The sequence below is a fragment of the Ovis canadensis genome, chromosome 1, assembly GCF_042477335.2.
Source record: "Ovis canadensis isolate MfBH-ARS-UI-01 breed Bighorn chromosome 1, ARS-UI_OviCan_v2, whole genome shotgun sequence".
NCBI classification, from domain to species: domain Eukaryota; kingdom Metazoa; phylum Chordata; class Mammalia; order Artiodactyla; family Bovidae; genus Ovis; species Ovis canadensis.
The window spans coordinates 231,963,052-231,975,776 of record NC_091245.1 but is presented as its reverse complement, the minus strand read 5'-3'; the positions used below and the strand labels follow the sequence as shown (position 1 = coordinate 231,975,776).

The following is a 12,725-nucleotide window of genomic DNA, read 5'->3' as shown; positions in this document are numbered from 1 at the left end:
GACACCTTGGTGCTGCCTGCCCACCCCTGCAGCCCTGACTCAGTGCCACATAGAGGGCTTTGGGCTGCTCCCTCCACCCAGGTTCTGGTTGATGCCTCCCAGCTCGGCCCAGCACTGGGAAGTTCATCTGGCTCTGATTTCTATCTGGATCTCCTGTTAACTCTCTTCTTGACAGCAGGGGAAAGGAAACTTGGAGAATCGTGGCCTGCTGGGTCACAGCTGGAGAGGTTGAAGGTGCCTGCGGGGGGACAGGCTGCTCTGGGTTACAGAATACCCCTGCTCAGCGCAGCTCCCGGAGATGGTCTCCCGCTACGCCAGCCCACTAACGGGGAATGTCACCAGCTGACAGGAAAAGAGCAGGCTGGCATTTAGAAGTGAGTCACTCCAGGGATTCTGAGATGTGCAGGAGGGGCAGCGGATGCTAGAGTGCGAAACACCCTCCTAGCGACAAAGATGGCTCTGTGGACTGTTTTCAGAGCAACCCTGTTTAAGGTCATGAAGTTGTCCTACCAAGCTCTAGTCTTCGGTTCTTGAGAACAAATAGAAAACGAAGCAGGACAGAAAAACACACACACACAAGTAAATCTCCAGGCCTCTATATACAGGTTTGATCAAAAAGTCTGTTCATGTATTATGGAAAACTCCAAATGAACTTCTTGGCCAACCCAATATTAAGATTCTCACTTAAAAAAAAAAAATCCATAAAAGTTGTTAATGGGACACTTCACGAACCATGGCAGCTTACCTCTGCTCTGTAGAATTCTGTGGTAAACACCAGGTCAAATTTATATTCCTTCTTCTGATTAACCTGAAGCACAGAAATGGAATTTTAGCCAAGTGGAAGTTCTGTTAACAGAAATCAAACGTGAATATTCATTGGAAAGACTGATTATGAAGTTGAAGCTTCCATACTTTGGCCACCTGATGCAAAGAGTCAACTCATTGATAAAGTCCCTGATGCTGGGAAAGATTGAAGGCAGGAGGAGAAGGGGACAACAAAGGACAAGATAGTTGGATGGCATCACCGACTCAATGGACATGAGTTTGAGCAAGCTCCAGGAGATGGTGAAGGACAGGGAAGCATGGCATGCTGCAGTCCATGGAATCACGAACAATCACACAAGACTTAGTAACTGAACAACAACCGCTTACTCTCTTGGGATAACATGACATGCAAATGGAAGCTGTAGCACTTACACCTGAATAAAATCGATTTTTTTTTTTTTAACCAGGAGAAAAGATCTCAAATTTTGGTCTGATCATGCCACTCTGCTTGCTGATTTGACAGCTGCTCACAAACAGGAAGGTTGAGAGGGGGAAACTGGTCCTGATGCTAGAAGCTGGCTTTGTGGGAGCAGCTGGAGGAGAAACAGACGTGAGCACACAGGGTTGAGGAGAGGGTTCCCTCCTTCCCCAACCACCGGTGCCCCTCCATGCCCTGTGCTGGGCACCGGGCCTCAGCAGCTCCCCCTCCTGCCGCTCACAGTTGAAAACAGGATCCGGTGACAAAGATGCAGCCAGTAATGATGGGTTTCCAGGTGGTAAGCGAAGAAAGAGTGGGGGTTGAGGAAGGCGTCTGGGGGAGGAGCCCTCAGTGGAGGTCAAAGGGACAGTGCGGAAGCAGCACCCAGATGCAGGGGAGGGCAGAGTGGACCCGCACGGGAGGCCTGAGGTGGGGGAGCTCTGTGACGGGCTGAGCCTGGGGCAGGCTGAGTTACCACAGCAATCACGGTCTCGGAGCTTCACAAGTAGGCATGCTTCTAAACTTTGGAAATGCATGTTTAGCCTTTTTAAACCTTTGAACTGATTCCAATGCAGAGCTTTAGAGAATAGATATCCATATCACTGAAGCCCATTAGACTGTTCAGAAGAACTTTGTTATTGGCCATCATTTTTTTTTTAAAGAGCACAATGATCATTCAGTAAAAGGGATGTTTTCTAGAGAAGAAAGGGAGCTTCTGCCACCTGGAGCTGAAGTTATTCCACACAGTGTTAAGTTATTCTGGAAACAGCTATTTCCCTTTTGTGGGAGGTGGGAGTGAGGCGGAAACACAGCCGCACAGGATCTTAGTTCCCCAACCAGGGATCAAACTCATGTACCCCTGCAGTGGAAGCACAGAGTCTTAACCACTGGACCACCAGGGAATTTCCTCTGCTTCCTGTGAACTTTAGCCCAGGAACACAACCACCAAGCATGGTCATTTTAAGTGGACCAGATATCATCCATTCCTATCACAGACTTAAAAAAAAATAAATTCTGGGAAACTGGAGAATGGAGAGTGAGGATTCTATGGCAATTGTTTACAGAAGGAATATTTAAATGTGTGGATGTACAGATATTGCTGGGGGTCAAGGGGCACCCAGAGCCCATGCGTGAGAGCTGTCTGCTTAGGGCTCATTTTCAATCTCAAAACAAGTTCTGGTGGAAGCTGAGACACTGATTTCACTTACATATTCATACGAATTACAAAATTCATACACATGTGTCTGTCTTCTCAGCCATTCACTGTTTGCCACCTAGTATGCCAGGCACCAGGGAGATACAAGGAAATTAAACATCCTGTCCAGCCTGACCGGAAACCTGCACCCTGTGTGGACAGGATAAATCAACAGCCACACAGCGCAGCTTTCCTATGTGGCCGGAGCACATGTGTGCTGGGCACTTAATCTGGGGAGGCTTTCTAGAGAAAAGGGGAGCCAGGCAAAGACGTGGGAATGGAGGGCAGGGGCTGGCGTTTCAGGGAAGGCTGCGAAGCTAGGGAAAAGGCTGTCTGGGGAGGCTGGCGCAAGGTCACAAAAGCATTTTTTTGTAGAGGACTTGGAAATTGATCCCAAAGACTGTGGGAACCCCAGTAAGGTAAACACTGCAGCACTCAGACTGTTGTGCAGAGCAAAGCGCAACAGAGTTTAGATGGTGCCTTGGTCAGGGTAAAAGTCCAGTGCTCACTATTTGTATTGTTATTAAAACCTATTCAAACCCACAGCTAACATCACACTCAACAGCGAAAAGCTAACAGCATTCCCTCTAAGATCAGGAACAAGACAAAGCTGTCCACTCTCACCACTTTTATTCAACATAGTTTTGGAAGTCCTAGCCACAGCAATCTGAGAAGAAAAAAATTAGAGGAATCCAAATTGGAAAAGAAGTAAAACTGTCACTGTTTGTGGATGACATGATACTATACACAGAAAATCCTAAAGATGCCACCAGAAAATGACTAGAGCTCATCAATGAATTTGGTAAAGTTGCAGGATACATGGAAATTCTCTGATGGTCCAGTGGTAAGGATTCGGTGCCTTCACTGCAGAGGGCCCAGGTTCAATCCCCGGTTGGGGAACTAAGATCCCACAAGTCACAGGGTGGCACACCACCCCTCCCCGCAGAGCTGCAGTATACAATACACAGAAATCTGTTGCATTTCTACACACTAACAACGAAAGATCAGGAAAAATAAGGAAACTATCCTAATCGCCACTACATCAATGCAATCCCTATCAATTACCAATGGCATTTTTCATAGAACAAAAATTTTTGTCATTTGTAGGGAAACACAAATGACCTTGAATAGCAAAGCAATCCTGAGAAAGAAAGATGGAGCTGGAGGAATCAGGCTCCCTGACCTGAAACTACACTACAGGTAGCTTCCCTGGTGGTCCAGTGGTTAGGAATCCACCTTCCAGGGCAGGAGACAAGGGTTCGATTGCTGGCTGGGAAGCTGGGATCCCACATGCTGTGCAGCAACTAAGCCTATGCACTGCGACTACTGAGCCCACATGAGCCCACATGAGCCCAACTACTGAGCCATAACTCAAAAAGCCCACACGGAATGAGAAGAATTCACCTTCAAAATGCACAAGCAGCTCATATAGCTCAATACCAAAACAACAAACAGCTCAATCAAAAACTGGGCAGAGGATCTAAGTAGACATTTCGCCAAAGAAGACATACAGATGGCCAAAAAGCACAGGAAAAGATGCTCAGTGTTGCTAATTATTAGAGACACACAAATGAGTTTTCACCTCACACTGGTCAGAATGGCCATCGTCAAAAAGTCTACGAACAATAAATGCTGGAGAGGGTGTGGAGAAAAGGAAACCCACCCATAAATGTTGGTGGGAATATAAACTGGTGCAGCCACTATGGAGAACAGTATAAGGATTCCTTCAAAAACCAAAAACAGAACTACCATACGACCCAGCAATCCCACTCCTGGACATACACCCAGAGAAAACCATAATCTGAAAAGATACCTGCCCCCAGTGTTCACTGCAGCACTGTTTACGATAGCCAAGACATGGAAGCGACCTCAATGCCCATCAACAGAGGAATGAAGAAGATGGGGTACGTACATACAATGGAATACTACTCAGCCACAAAAAGAAGGAAATAACATCATTTACAGCAACATGGACGGACCTAGAGATTGCCATAGTGAGTGAAGCAAGTCAGAGAAGAACAAATATCATATGATACTGCTTATATGTGGAATCTAAAAAATGATAAAAAATGAACCTATTTACAAGACAGAAATTGAGTCACAGATGTAGACAACAAGCTTATGGTCACCAAAGGGGAAATGAGGAGAGAGGGGTAATGTGGGAGACTGAGATTGACATATTCATGCCGCTATATATAACTAATAAGAGCCTACTGTGCAGCACACGGAGCTCTTCTCAGTACTCTATACATCACCTGAGGATACATGTTGATGTCTGGCAAAACCACTACAATATTGTAAAGTAATTAGCCTCCAATTAAAATTAATAAATTTATATTTTAAAAAGAGTGGATATATGCATATGTATAACTGATTTACTGTGCTATATGGCAGAAGCTAACACAACATTGTAAATCAACTATACTCCAATAAAAATTAACTGAAAAAAATCACATGAGGGAGAGAAAGAACTGTGCTGGGAAGCAGGGTCTGGTCCAAGGATGAGACTATGGAAGGCTGAGATCCAGACTCCATCTAGCTTGTGCTGCACTCAGTATGCCAGCAAATTTGGAAAACTCAGCATTGGCCACAGCACTGGGAAAGGTCAGTTTTCATTCCAATCCCAAAGAACGTTCAAACTACCCCACAAACTGCACTCATTTCACATGCTAGCAAGGTAATGCTCAAATCCTTCCAGCCAGTCTTCAACAATATGTGAACTGAGAACGTCCAGATGTACAAGCTGGTTTAGACAAAGCAGAGGAACCAGAGACCAAACATCAGTTGGATCTTAAAAAAGGCAAGGGAATTCCAGAAAAACATCTACTTCTGCTTCATTGACTACGGTAAAGCCTTTGACTGTGTGGATCACGACAAACTGGAAAATTCTTAACAGAGATGAGAATACCAGACCACCTTACCTGCCTCTTGAGAAAGCTGTATGCAGGTCAAGAAGTAAGAGTTAGAACCAGATACGGAACAACAGACTGCTTCAAACATCAGCCTAGTGTGCTACAGTTAATGGGGTCACAGAGTCAGCATGACCAAGCAACTGAAAAACAACAGCTTGTTTTTACTTTGGTTTTCTCCTGCCTGGAGCTTGCAGAGAACCGGCAAGGCTGAATATTGTCACTCTGCTTATTTAACTTATATGCGGAGTACATCATGCGAAATGCTGGGCTGGATGAAGTACAAGCTGGAATCAAGATTGCCGGGAGAAATATCAGTAACCTGAGATATGCAGATGACACCATGCTTATGGCAGAAAGCAAAGAGGATCTAAAGAGCTTCTTGATGAAAGTCAGAGGAGAGTGAAAAAGATGGCTTAAAACTCAACATTCAAAAAACTAAGATTATGGCATCCAGTCCCATCACTTCGTGACAAACAGGTAGGGAAAAAAAAATGGAAACAGTGACAAGACTTTATTTTCTTGGACTCCAAAATCACTGCAGGTGACTACAGCCATGAAACTAAGACACTGGCTCCTTGGAAGAAAAGCTACGACAAACCTAGACAGCGTATTAAAAGCGGAGACGTTACTTTGCCAACAAAGGTCTACATCAAAGCTATGGTTTTTCCAGAAGTCATGTATGGAAAAGTTGGACCATAAAGAAGGCTGAGTGGCGAAGAATTGATGCTTTTGAACTGTGGTCTTGGAGAAGACTCTTGAGAGTCCCTTGGACTGCAAGGAGATCCAACCAGTCCATCCTAAAGGAGATCAGTCCTGAATATTCATTGGAAGGACTGATGCTGAAGCTGATGCTACAATACTTTGACCACCTGATGCGAAGAGCTGACTCATGGGAAAAGACCCTGATGCTGGGAAAGATCGAGGGCAGGAAGAAAAGGGGACTACAGAGGATGAGACGGTTGGATGGCATCATCGACTCAATGGACAATAGTTTGAGCAAACTCTGGGAGATAGTGAAGGACAGGGAAGCCTGGAGTGCTGCAGTTCATGGGGTCACAAAGAGTCAGACACAACTGAGGGACTGAAAACAATAGCTTGTTTATACTTCGGCTTTCTCCTGCCTGGAGCTCACAGAGAGCCGTTAAAGGGTGTAAGTGGGACCTGAATGAAAGTAGCTGAACAAGGTGCCCCATACATCTGTCTCCAAGTCTCCTCGACACCAGACCCGAGTTAGAGGAACACAGAGAACACCCCCCTGAGCCACGCGGACACCAACAGCTGAGACTCACAGAGGCAGTAAGTCTAAGGCTTGAACTGCTCTCTGCACCAGCCCTGTAGACCTCCCACCTGCTCCATGCATGACCTGGAAGTCTGCCCTTCACCTCCACTTAGGGGCCTGGGGTCAGCCCCCTTCACAGGAGTCAGGATGCCCCTCAGGCTGCTATCTGGGGGTCAGGAGAGTTGGTGGTACCACCTTCATGCTCCAGGGCATGGAAGAAGGCCAGGAAGCAGCTGGATGTCATAAAAGGAGATTCAGTGGAGGTGGCGGTGGAAGCTGTGGCATTTCCTGTCATGCCCCCAGGAAGGCAATACGGAGAACAATCTTAAGGACCACCCACCTTTCCATAACTAATAAACTGGGCACACTTATTTGCTATCCACAGAAATTCACAAAAGCCTGCTTTAACCTTGATATAATTGTGCATATTTCAAATAGAGTACTTAAGACATTATTTGACTCTGTAATTTTTTTTGAAAACACATGGAGGCTAAATGAGGAGCTGTTACCAAGTTCAAGCTCGCTCTGCTCGCCATTAAGATGAGTCAATGAACCTCGATGAGGTGTTGGGATCAGGAAGGGACTGTATTTGGGAACCGGCTGACTGAGAAGATGGCAGGCTAGCATCTCAAAATAACCATCTTGTTGGGGCCGGGCTGCCGGATTCTTTTATGGATCAGAGCTGGGGGGAGAGGGGAGGTGAGGAAACAAAGTAAAAAGCTATTCAATCCTTGTAAATGTGCCCTGGAATGGCAAGCCTCAGGCAGGGTGATGTTTTTGCTTCACTTCCTTCACAGATGGGCGGCTCAGGTTATCTCCCTGAGGCAGACCACTATAACAATAAAAGCTGCAAAATAAAGGTTAAAGTCGCAGGAGCAGATCCAGAGTAAATTCAAAATTAACCCTTCCCAGTTACAGCACCAGTACCTACTCTTTGCGGGGAAAGAAACACCTGCAGTAACCAAGGCTGTGAGCTGAGTCAGGATGGAGCTGTCCTTCTGAAGGGTCATTTTTCTTCCTGGTTTGCTCTGCTTCTTTTGTATTAATCAGGCACTCTTAAAAACATCTACATTTTGTCCCAAATAGGATTTTTATATTTGTGGTTGTACTTTATCATTTATCAAGACTCAGTCCCTTTATCTCCCCTAAAGGCCTCTCCCGGCTCCCTTCCTCTGAGTCACCAGGTCCTCTGAGGCCAAGTTGCAGGTTCTCCAGAGATAAGGTGGCAGCCTTGGAAGACCAGTCAGGGCCGTCCGGGATGAGGGTCTCACGCTCCTCAGGGCACTTTAGGGCTGTGTGTACCCTTGGCTGTCTCTGATTAAACTATCCAGTGATGAAGAGGTCTCTGTAGTTCAAATGCACCCCAGGAGTTCTGAACGTGAAACAGGGCTGGGAGCAGGAGGACAAGGAAAAGACTGTCACAGCCACCCTCGGGGCAGTCAGGCCACAGGAGAAGGACTTGAAATAGTTCATGGTACAGCTGATTATTTGATCACGGATGACGTAGGAGCTATGAAAGGGTAACTGGAGAAGTGATCTAGTCTGGGGACCAGAAAAGTGACATCTAAGCTGAACTCTGAAGTGAAGGAATTAACTTTGGGGATGTCAGGATGAGGGTACGTGTGCACAGGTTCATTGTGTCTGACTCTTTGAGACCCCATGGGTTGTAGCTCACCAGGCTCCTCTGTCCATGAGATTTCCAAGGCAAGAATACTGGATAGCCACTCCCTTCTCCAGGGGAACTTCCTGACCCAGGGATCAAACCTGCCACATTGTAAAGCAGATTCTTTACCATCTGTGCCATCTGGGAAGCAGGATGATTGTGAGTAGCTGGCAAACATTCCACACAGAAGGATGTGGGATGAACCAAGGTGGGGATGGCAGAAATGCAGGGTAGAGTACGGTAGACAGATGCGGATGTGAACCAGCAGGTCAACATGGTCAGCTAAATACATTACTCAGGTCAGAAAGAATCACTAGAATGCACATTTTGTGTTAGTACAACGTTATTAAATCTACCATCATTTAAAGGATGCTTATATGTATAGAACAATAGTATATACCCTCTAGGGCCTGTGCTGGGTGAGGTTCTAAGCATATCACATGTCTTTCCTGGGTTAACAGAGCTCTGAAGGCCTGTACACAAGAGATGCAGCTAAAGGAGCAGGGAGGGACCACTGCACAACTGTTACACTGGCAATAAATGGGAAAGTGCGTAAGGCCAACCTGTTGGCCAAGGCTGGGGGTTCATGGCTGGTGGAAGGTAGCCCAGTGCAGCCTGGCTGCAGGGCAGTCTGGATGACTCAGCCAAATCGAGATTATACATACTTTTAGGATCCAATAGCTACTTCCAGGTATGTATCCCAGAGAAACGGTGACACTGTAACAGGGGACTTATGGGATGTTCCTTGAGGCATTCTGTGTGTGGTGGGAAGTTGGAGACAATCTGCTGTGCCTCCCTGGGGGGTAGGCAGGTAGAATGGGGGTGCTATGCAGAAGGGCAGGAGGAGAAGGGGGAGACAGAGGATGAGCTAGTGGGGCGGCATCACCGACTCGATGGACATGAGTTTGAGCAAACTCCAGGAGATAGTGAAGGACAGGGAAGCCTGGCGTGCTGCAGTCCACGGGGTCACAAAAAACTGGACGTAACTTAGCAACTGAAAAACAAGCACAGATCACAGCGGGGAGAGGTAGCCAACCAGCCATCCTCAGAGCAACTAAGAGAGACCCTCAAGGCAGGAAGTGAAAACAGCAGACACAGGAAAATGCACAGCATACCACTTACAAAAATGTTTTAAATAAAAATTTACACACACAGCAACAATCTCTCTCATAAGAACATTCACAGGGACTTCCCTGGTGGTCCAGTGACTAAGACTCAGAGTTCCCAATGCAGGGGGCATGTGGTTTGATCCCTAGTCAGGGAACTAGACCCCACAGGCTGCAACTAAGACCTGGCGCAATCAAATTAAACAGAAGAAAACACAGAGGATACATCAGCCCTTCTAGTTCCCCAAGGGAGGTGGGAAGAATGGTGCAGACGAAGAATGTCGCCTACCATATCAGCAAACAAAAACTACTGCAGCCATAAAGCCCCTACAGTGCGCCCTGAGGGGCATTCAGGAAGGAGAGAAGCAGGACACTGGCCCTAAATAGTTGAGGTGTCTATCAAAGGAGTGATTTCAATGAGCCCAGACTCCTGCATCTTCCCATACATACACAAGCTCTAAACTCTAACTTGAAATGTCTGTATTTGTGACTAACAGTAATCTTGTCATCTTTGGATATTTGACATTTTTCCCCCCAGAAAGAACTCCTACATCTCCTGGCTCCTCCCTCACCTCTTTGGAACAGTCCCTCAGCACAATCTGAGAAGCTGTATCCTGGGCTATAGTCCTCAGTGAGTCCACCAAAGAGAACAAACTTCTCAACTCTTAGGTTATGTATTTCTTCAGCTGACAGATCCGGTGGCCAGTGAAGGGACCCAGGGCAGGCTTCTCCGCTTCACCCGGATCCGGAGCCGAGGCACCAGCAGTGGCCTCTTAGCCCAGCCTGCCTCCTCAGAGAGAGTTGCAGTGAAAATGACAAAAAGAGGAGTGAGGTTTTTTCTTTCCCTTTCTTGACAACAAAGAAGATTAAACACAACAGTGAGCAGGCCTGAACATGCCCTAGTTTTTTTGTTTGTTTGTTTACTTTAACTGCTCCTAACTCTGCAGGTCTGCAAAGAAGTTTGTTTTTCTACCTTCTAACTGCAGCTGTGCTGTGCTGTGTCAACTGTGCTGAGTCACTGTGCTGTGGCTGTGCTTAGTCACTCAGTCGTGTCCAACTCTTTGTGACCCCTGGACTGCAGCCCTCCAGGCTCCTCTGTCCATGGGAATTTTGAACAAGGCAAGAATACTGGAGTGGGCTGCCATGCCTCCTCCAGGGGATCTTCCCAACCTAGGGATCAAACTCAGGTCTTCTGCATTGCTGGCAGATTCTTTGCCATCTGAACCACCAGGGAAGCCCAATAATACTGGAATGGGTAGCCTATCCCTTCTCCAGGGGATCTTCCTGACCCAGGAATTGAATCAGGGTCTCCCTCATTGCAGGCGGATTCTTTACAAGTTGAGCTACCAGGGAAGCCCCTGCAGGAGCTAAACTTCACACCTGTTTTCCTTTGGCTCTATGCTAAATGCATCCTGCACCTGGTGTTTACCCTTGCAACACTCTTCCCCTTATAGTTCTTTTTACAGATCAGTACGAAGGCCACAGAGCCAGCCAACCACCCGACTCAGTGACTGGGCGCCTGACACAGCCTATGACTGTCTTTGAAACAATGCAAGAGGAAGCAATCAAGATGCTAACCCTTCTGTTCCTCATCCCCAACTCCTGACTGCGAGCCCTCATCTTATATAAGCCCCTAGCGCAGGGTGGGGGGGAGGGGGCACACAGATCTGAGGCATAAGCCTACTGGGTTCCCCTCTCCACTGGCTGAGAATTAAAGCCACCTTTCTATTTCCTCAAAGCTCTGTCTCCGTATCTTTGTTTGGCTTCAGTGGGCAGAGAAAGCTAAGATTTTGGCCGGTGACAAGAGTACAGACAAATGTGTGTGAATCTCTCCTGGCCTGCAGCTCTCCCAGCAGTGGCTGAGGGTCCTAAGTTTTACTCGGTGGTGTTAACCTCCTCTTGCCTCCAAGATTATCCTGAAAACTTAGTTTCAAGAAGAGGTACCTGGGTTATTCTCAGTTAAAAGACACTGAGCAGGGCTGGACTGTGTAATTAGGTGGGAAGCTGGCCTGTTGTTTTAACTTGGATTGGCTATTTTAATAGAGTTTTTCAGAATAAAATGGAAGATATCTCATGAGAGCTTTCAGCTCCAAGGAAGGAGATCTCCTAGTGGGCTTTCTCAGGTAATTGAGAAACTTGTGGGAGTGCTGGAAGCACGTCCTCATACCACGCAGCTGTCCCTATAGGGAAACCCACACATTTTAATTAAAAACTTGCTCTGCCAGGGATGAGCCTATGAGCTGGCCACTCTGATGGGAGCACTCAGAGTGGTCTTAACACTACCAGAAGGAGAAACTGAGACACCGGGAGAGCTGGATCGACTCTAGGGTGACATCTAGCGGAGTCAAGCTTACAAACAGCACACAGGTCCACGACAGCATTGTCACGAGCATTTTACCTCGACAAACTGACTTTACAATGGGGAACAAAGCTTTCAAAGCAAAAGAGCAGTAGATTGCCAGCCTCCAACTAACACCCCAGCCAGGTTCATGTACAACACATATGGAAATTTATACTTGCAAATACTCACTTCACTGGAAGAACTATACTAGGAGCTCTCGAACCAAAAATGGTCAAATTGGGGCTCTTTTAACATTCTGAAACTCATTTTTAAGTGTGTATGCAGCTAGAAAGAGCCTACTCGATAAAATATCTTTTCAGAATTCAGAAACAAAGGCCCTTCTAGGAGAAACTTGCATTTCTCTCCCTGTGTCTTTAAGATGTAAATGCTCTACCTGATTTTCTTAAGTGTGTGTGTGGTGTGTGTGTGGTGTGTGTGTGTGTGGTGTGTGTGTGGTGTGTGGTGTGTGGTGTATGGTGTGTGTGTGTGTGGTATGTGTGTGGTGTGTGGTGTGTGTGTGTGGTGTGTGTGTGTGTGGTATGTGTGTGGTGTGTGTGTGGTGTGTGGTGTGTGTGTGTGTGGTATGTGTGTGGTGTGTGTGTGGTGTGTGGTGTGTGTGTGTGTGGTGTGTGTGTGGTGTGTATGTGGTGTGTGGTGTGTGTGTGTGGTGTGTGTGTGTGTGGTGTGTGTGTGTGTGGTGTGTGTGGTATGTGGTGTGGGTGTGTGGTGTGTGTGGTGTGTGTGTGTGGTGTGTGTGTGTGGGGGGGATGTCTGTGGTGTGTGGGGTGTGGTGTGTGTGTGTGTGTGTGTGGTGTCTGGTATGTGGTGTGTGTGTGGTGTGTGGTGTGTGTGTGGTGTGTGTGGTTTGTGTGGTGTGTAGTGTGTGAGTGTGTGTGTGCTGTGTGTGTGTGGTGTGTGGTGTGTGTGTGGTGTGTGTGTGGTGTGTGTGTGGTGTGTGGTGTGTGTGTGTGTGGTGTGTGTGGTAT

At 46.9% G+C, this 12,725-nt stretch overlaps 1 protein-coding gene across 1 annotated transcript in view; it reads right to left on the bottom strand.

Moving 5' to 3' along the window:
- Positions 1 to 12,725, bottom strand: part of RARRES1 (retinoic acid receptor responder 1) — a 43,346-nt gene that overhangs the window by 15,144 nt on the left and 15,477 nt on the right. The window contains exon 2 of the mRNA XM_069580448.1: positions 746 to 808. Coding sequence (XP_069436549.1) covers positions 746 to 808 — 63 coding nt within the window. The remainder of the gene's footprint in view (positions 1 to 745; positions 809 to 12,725) is intronic.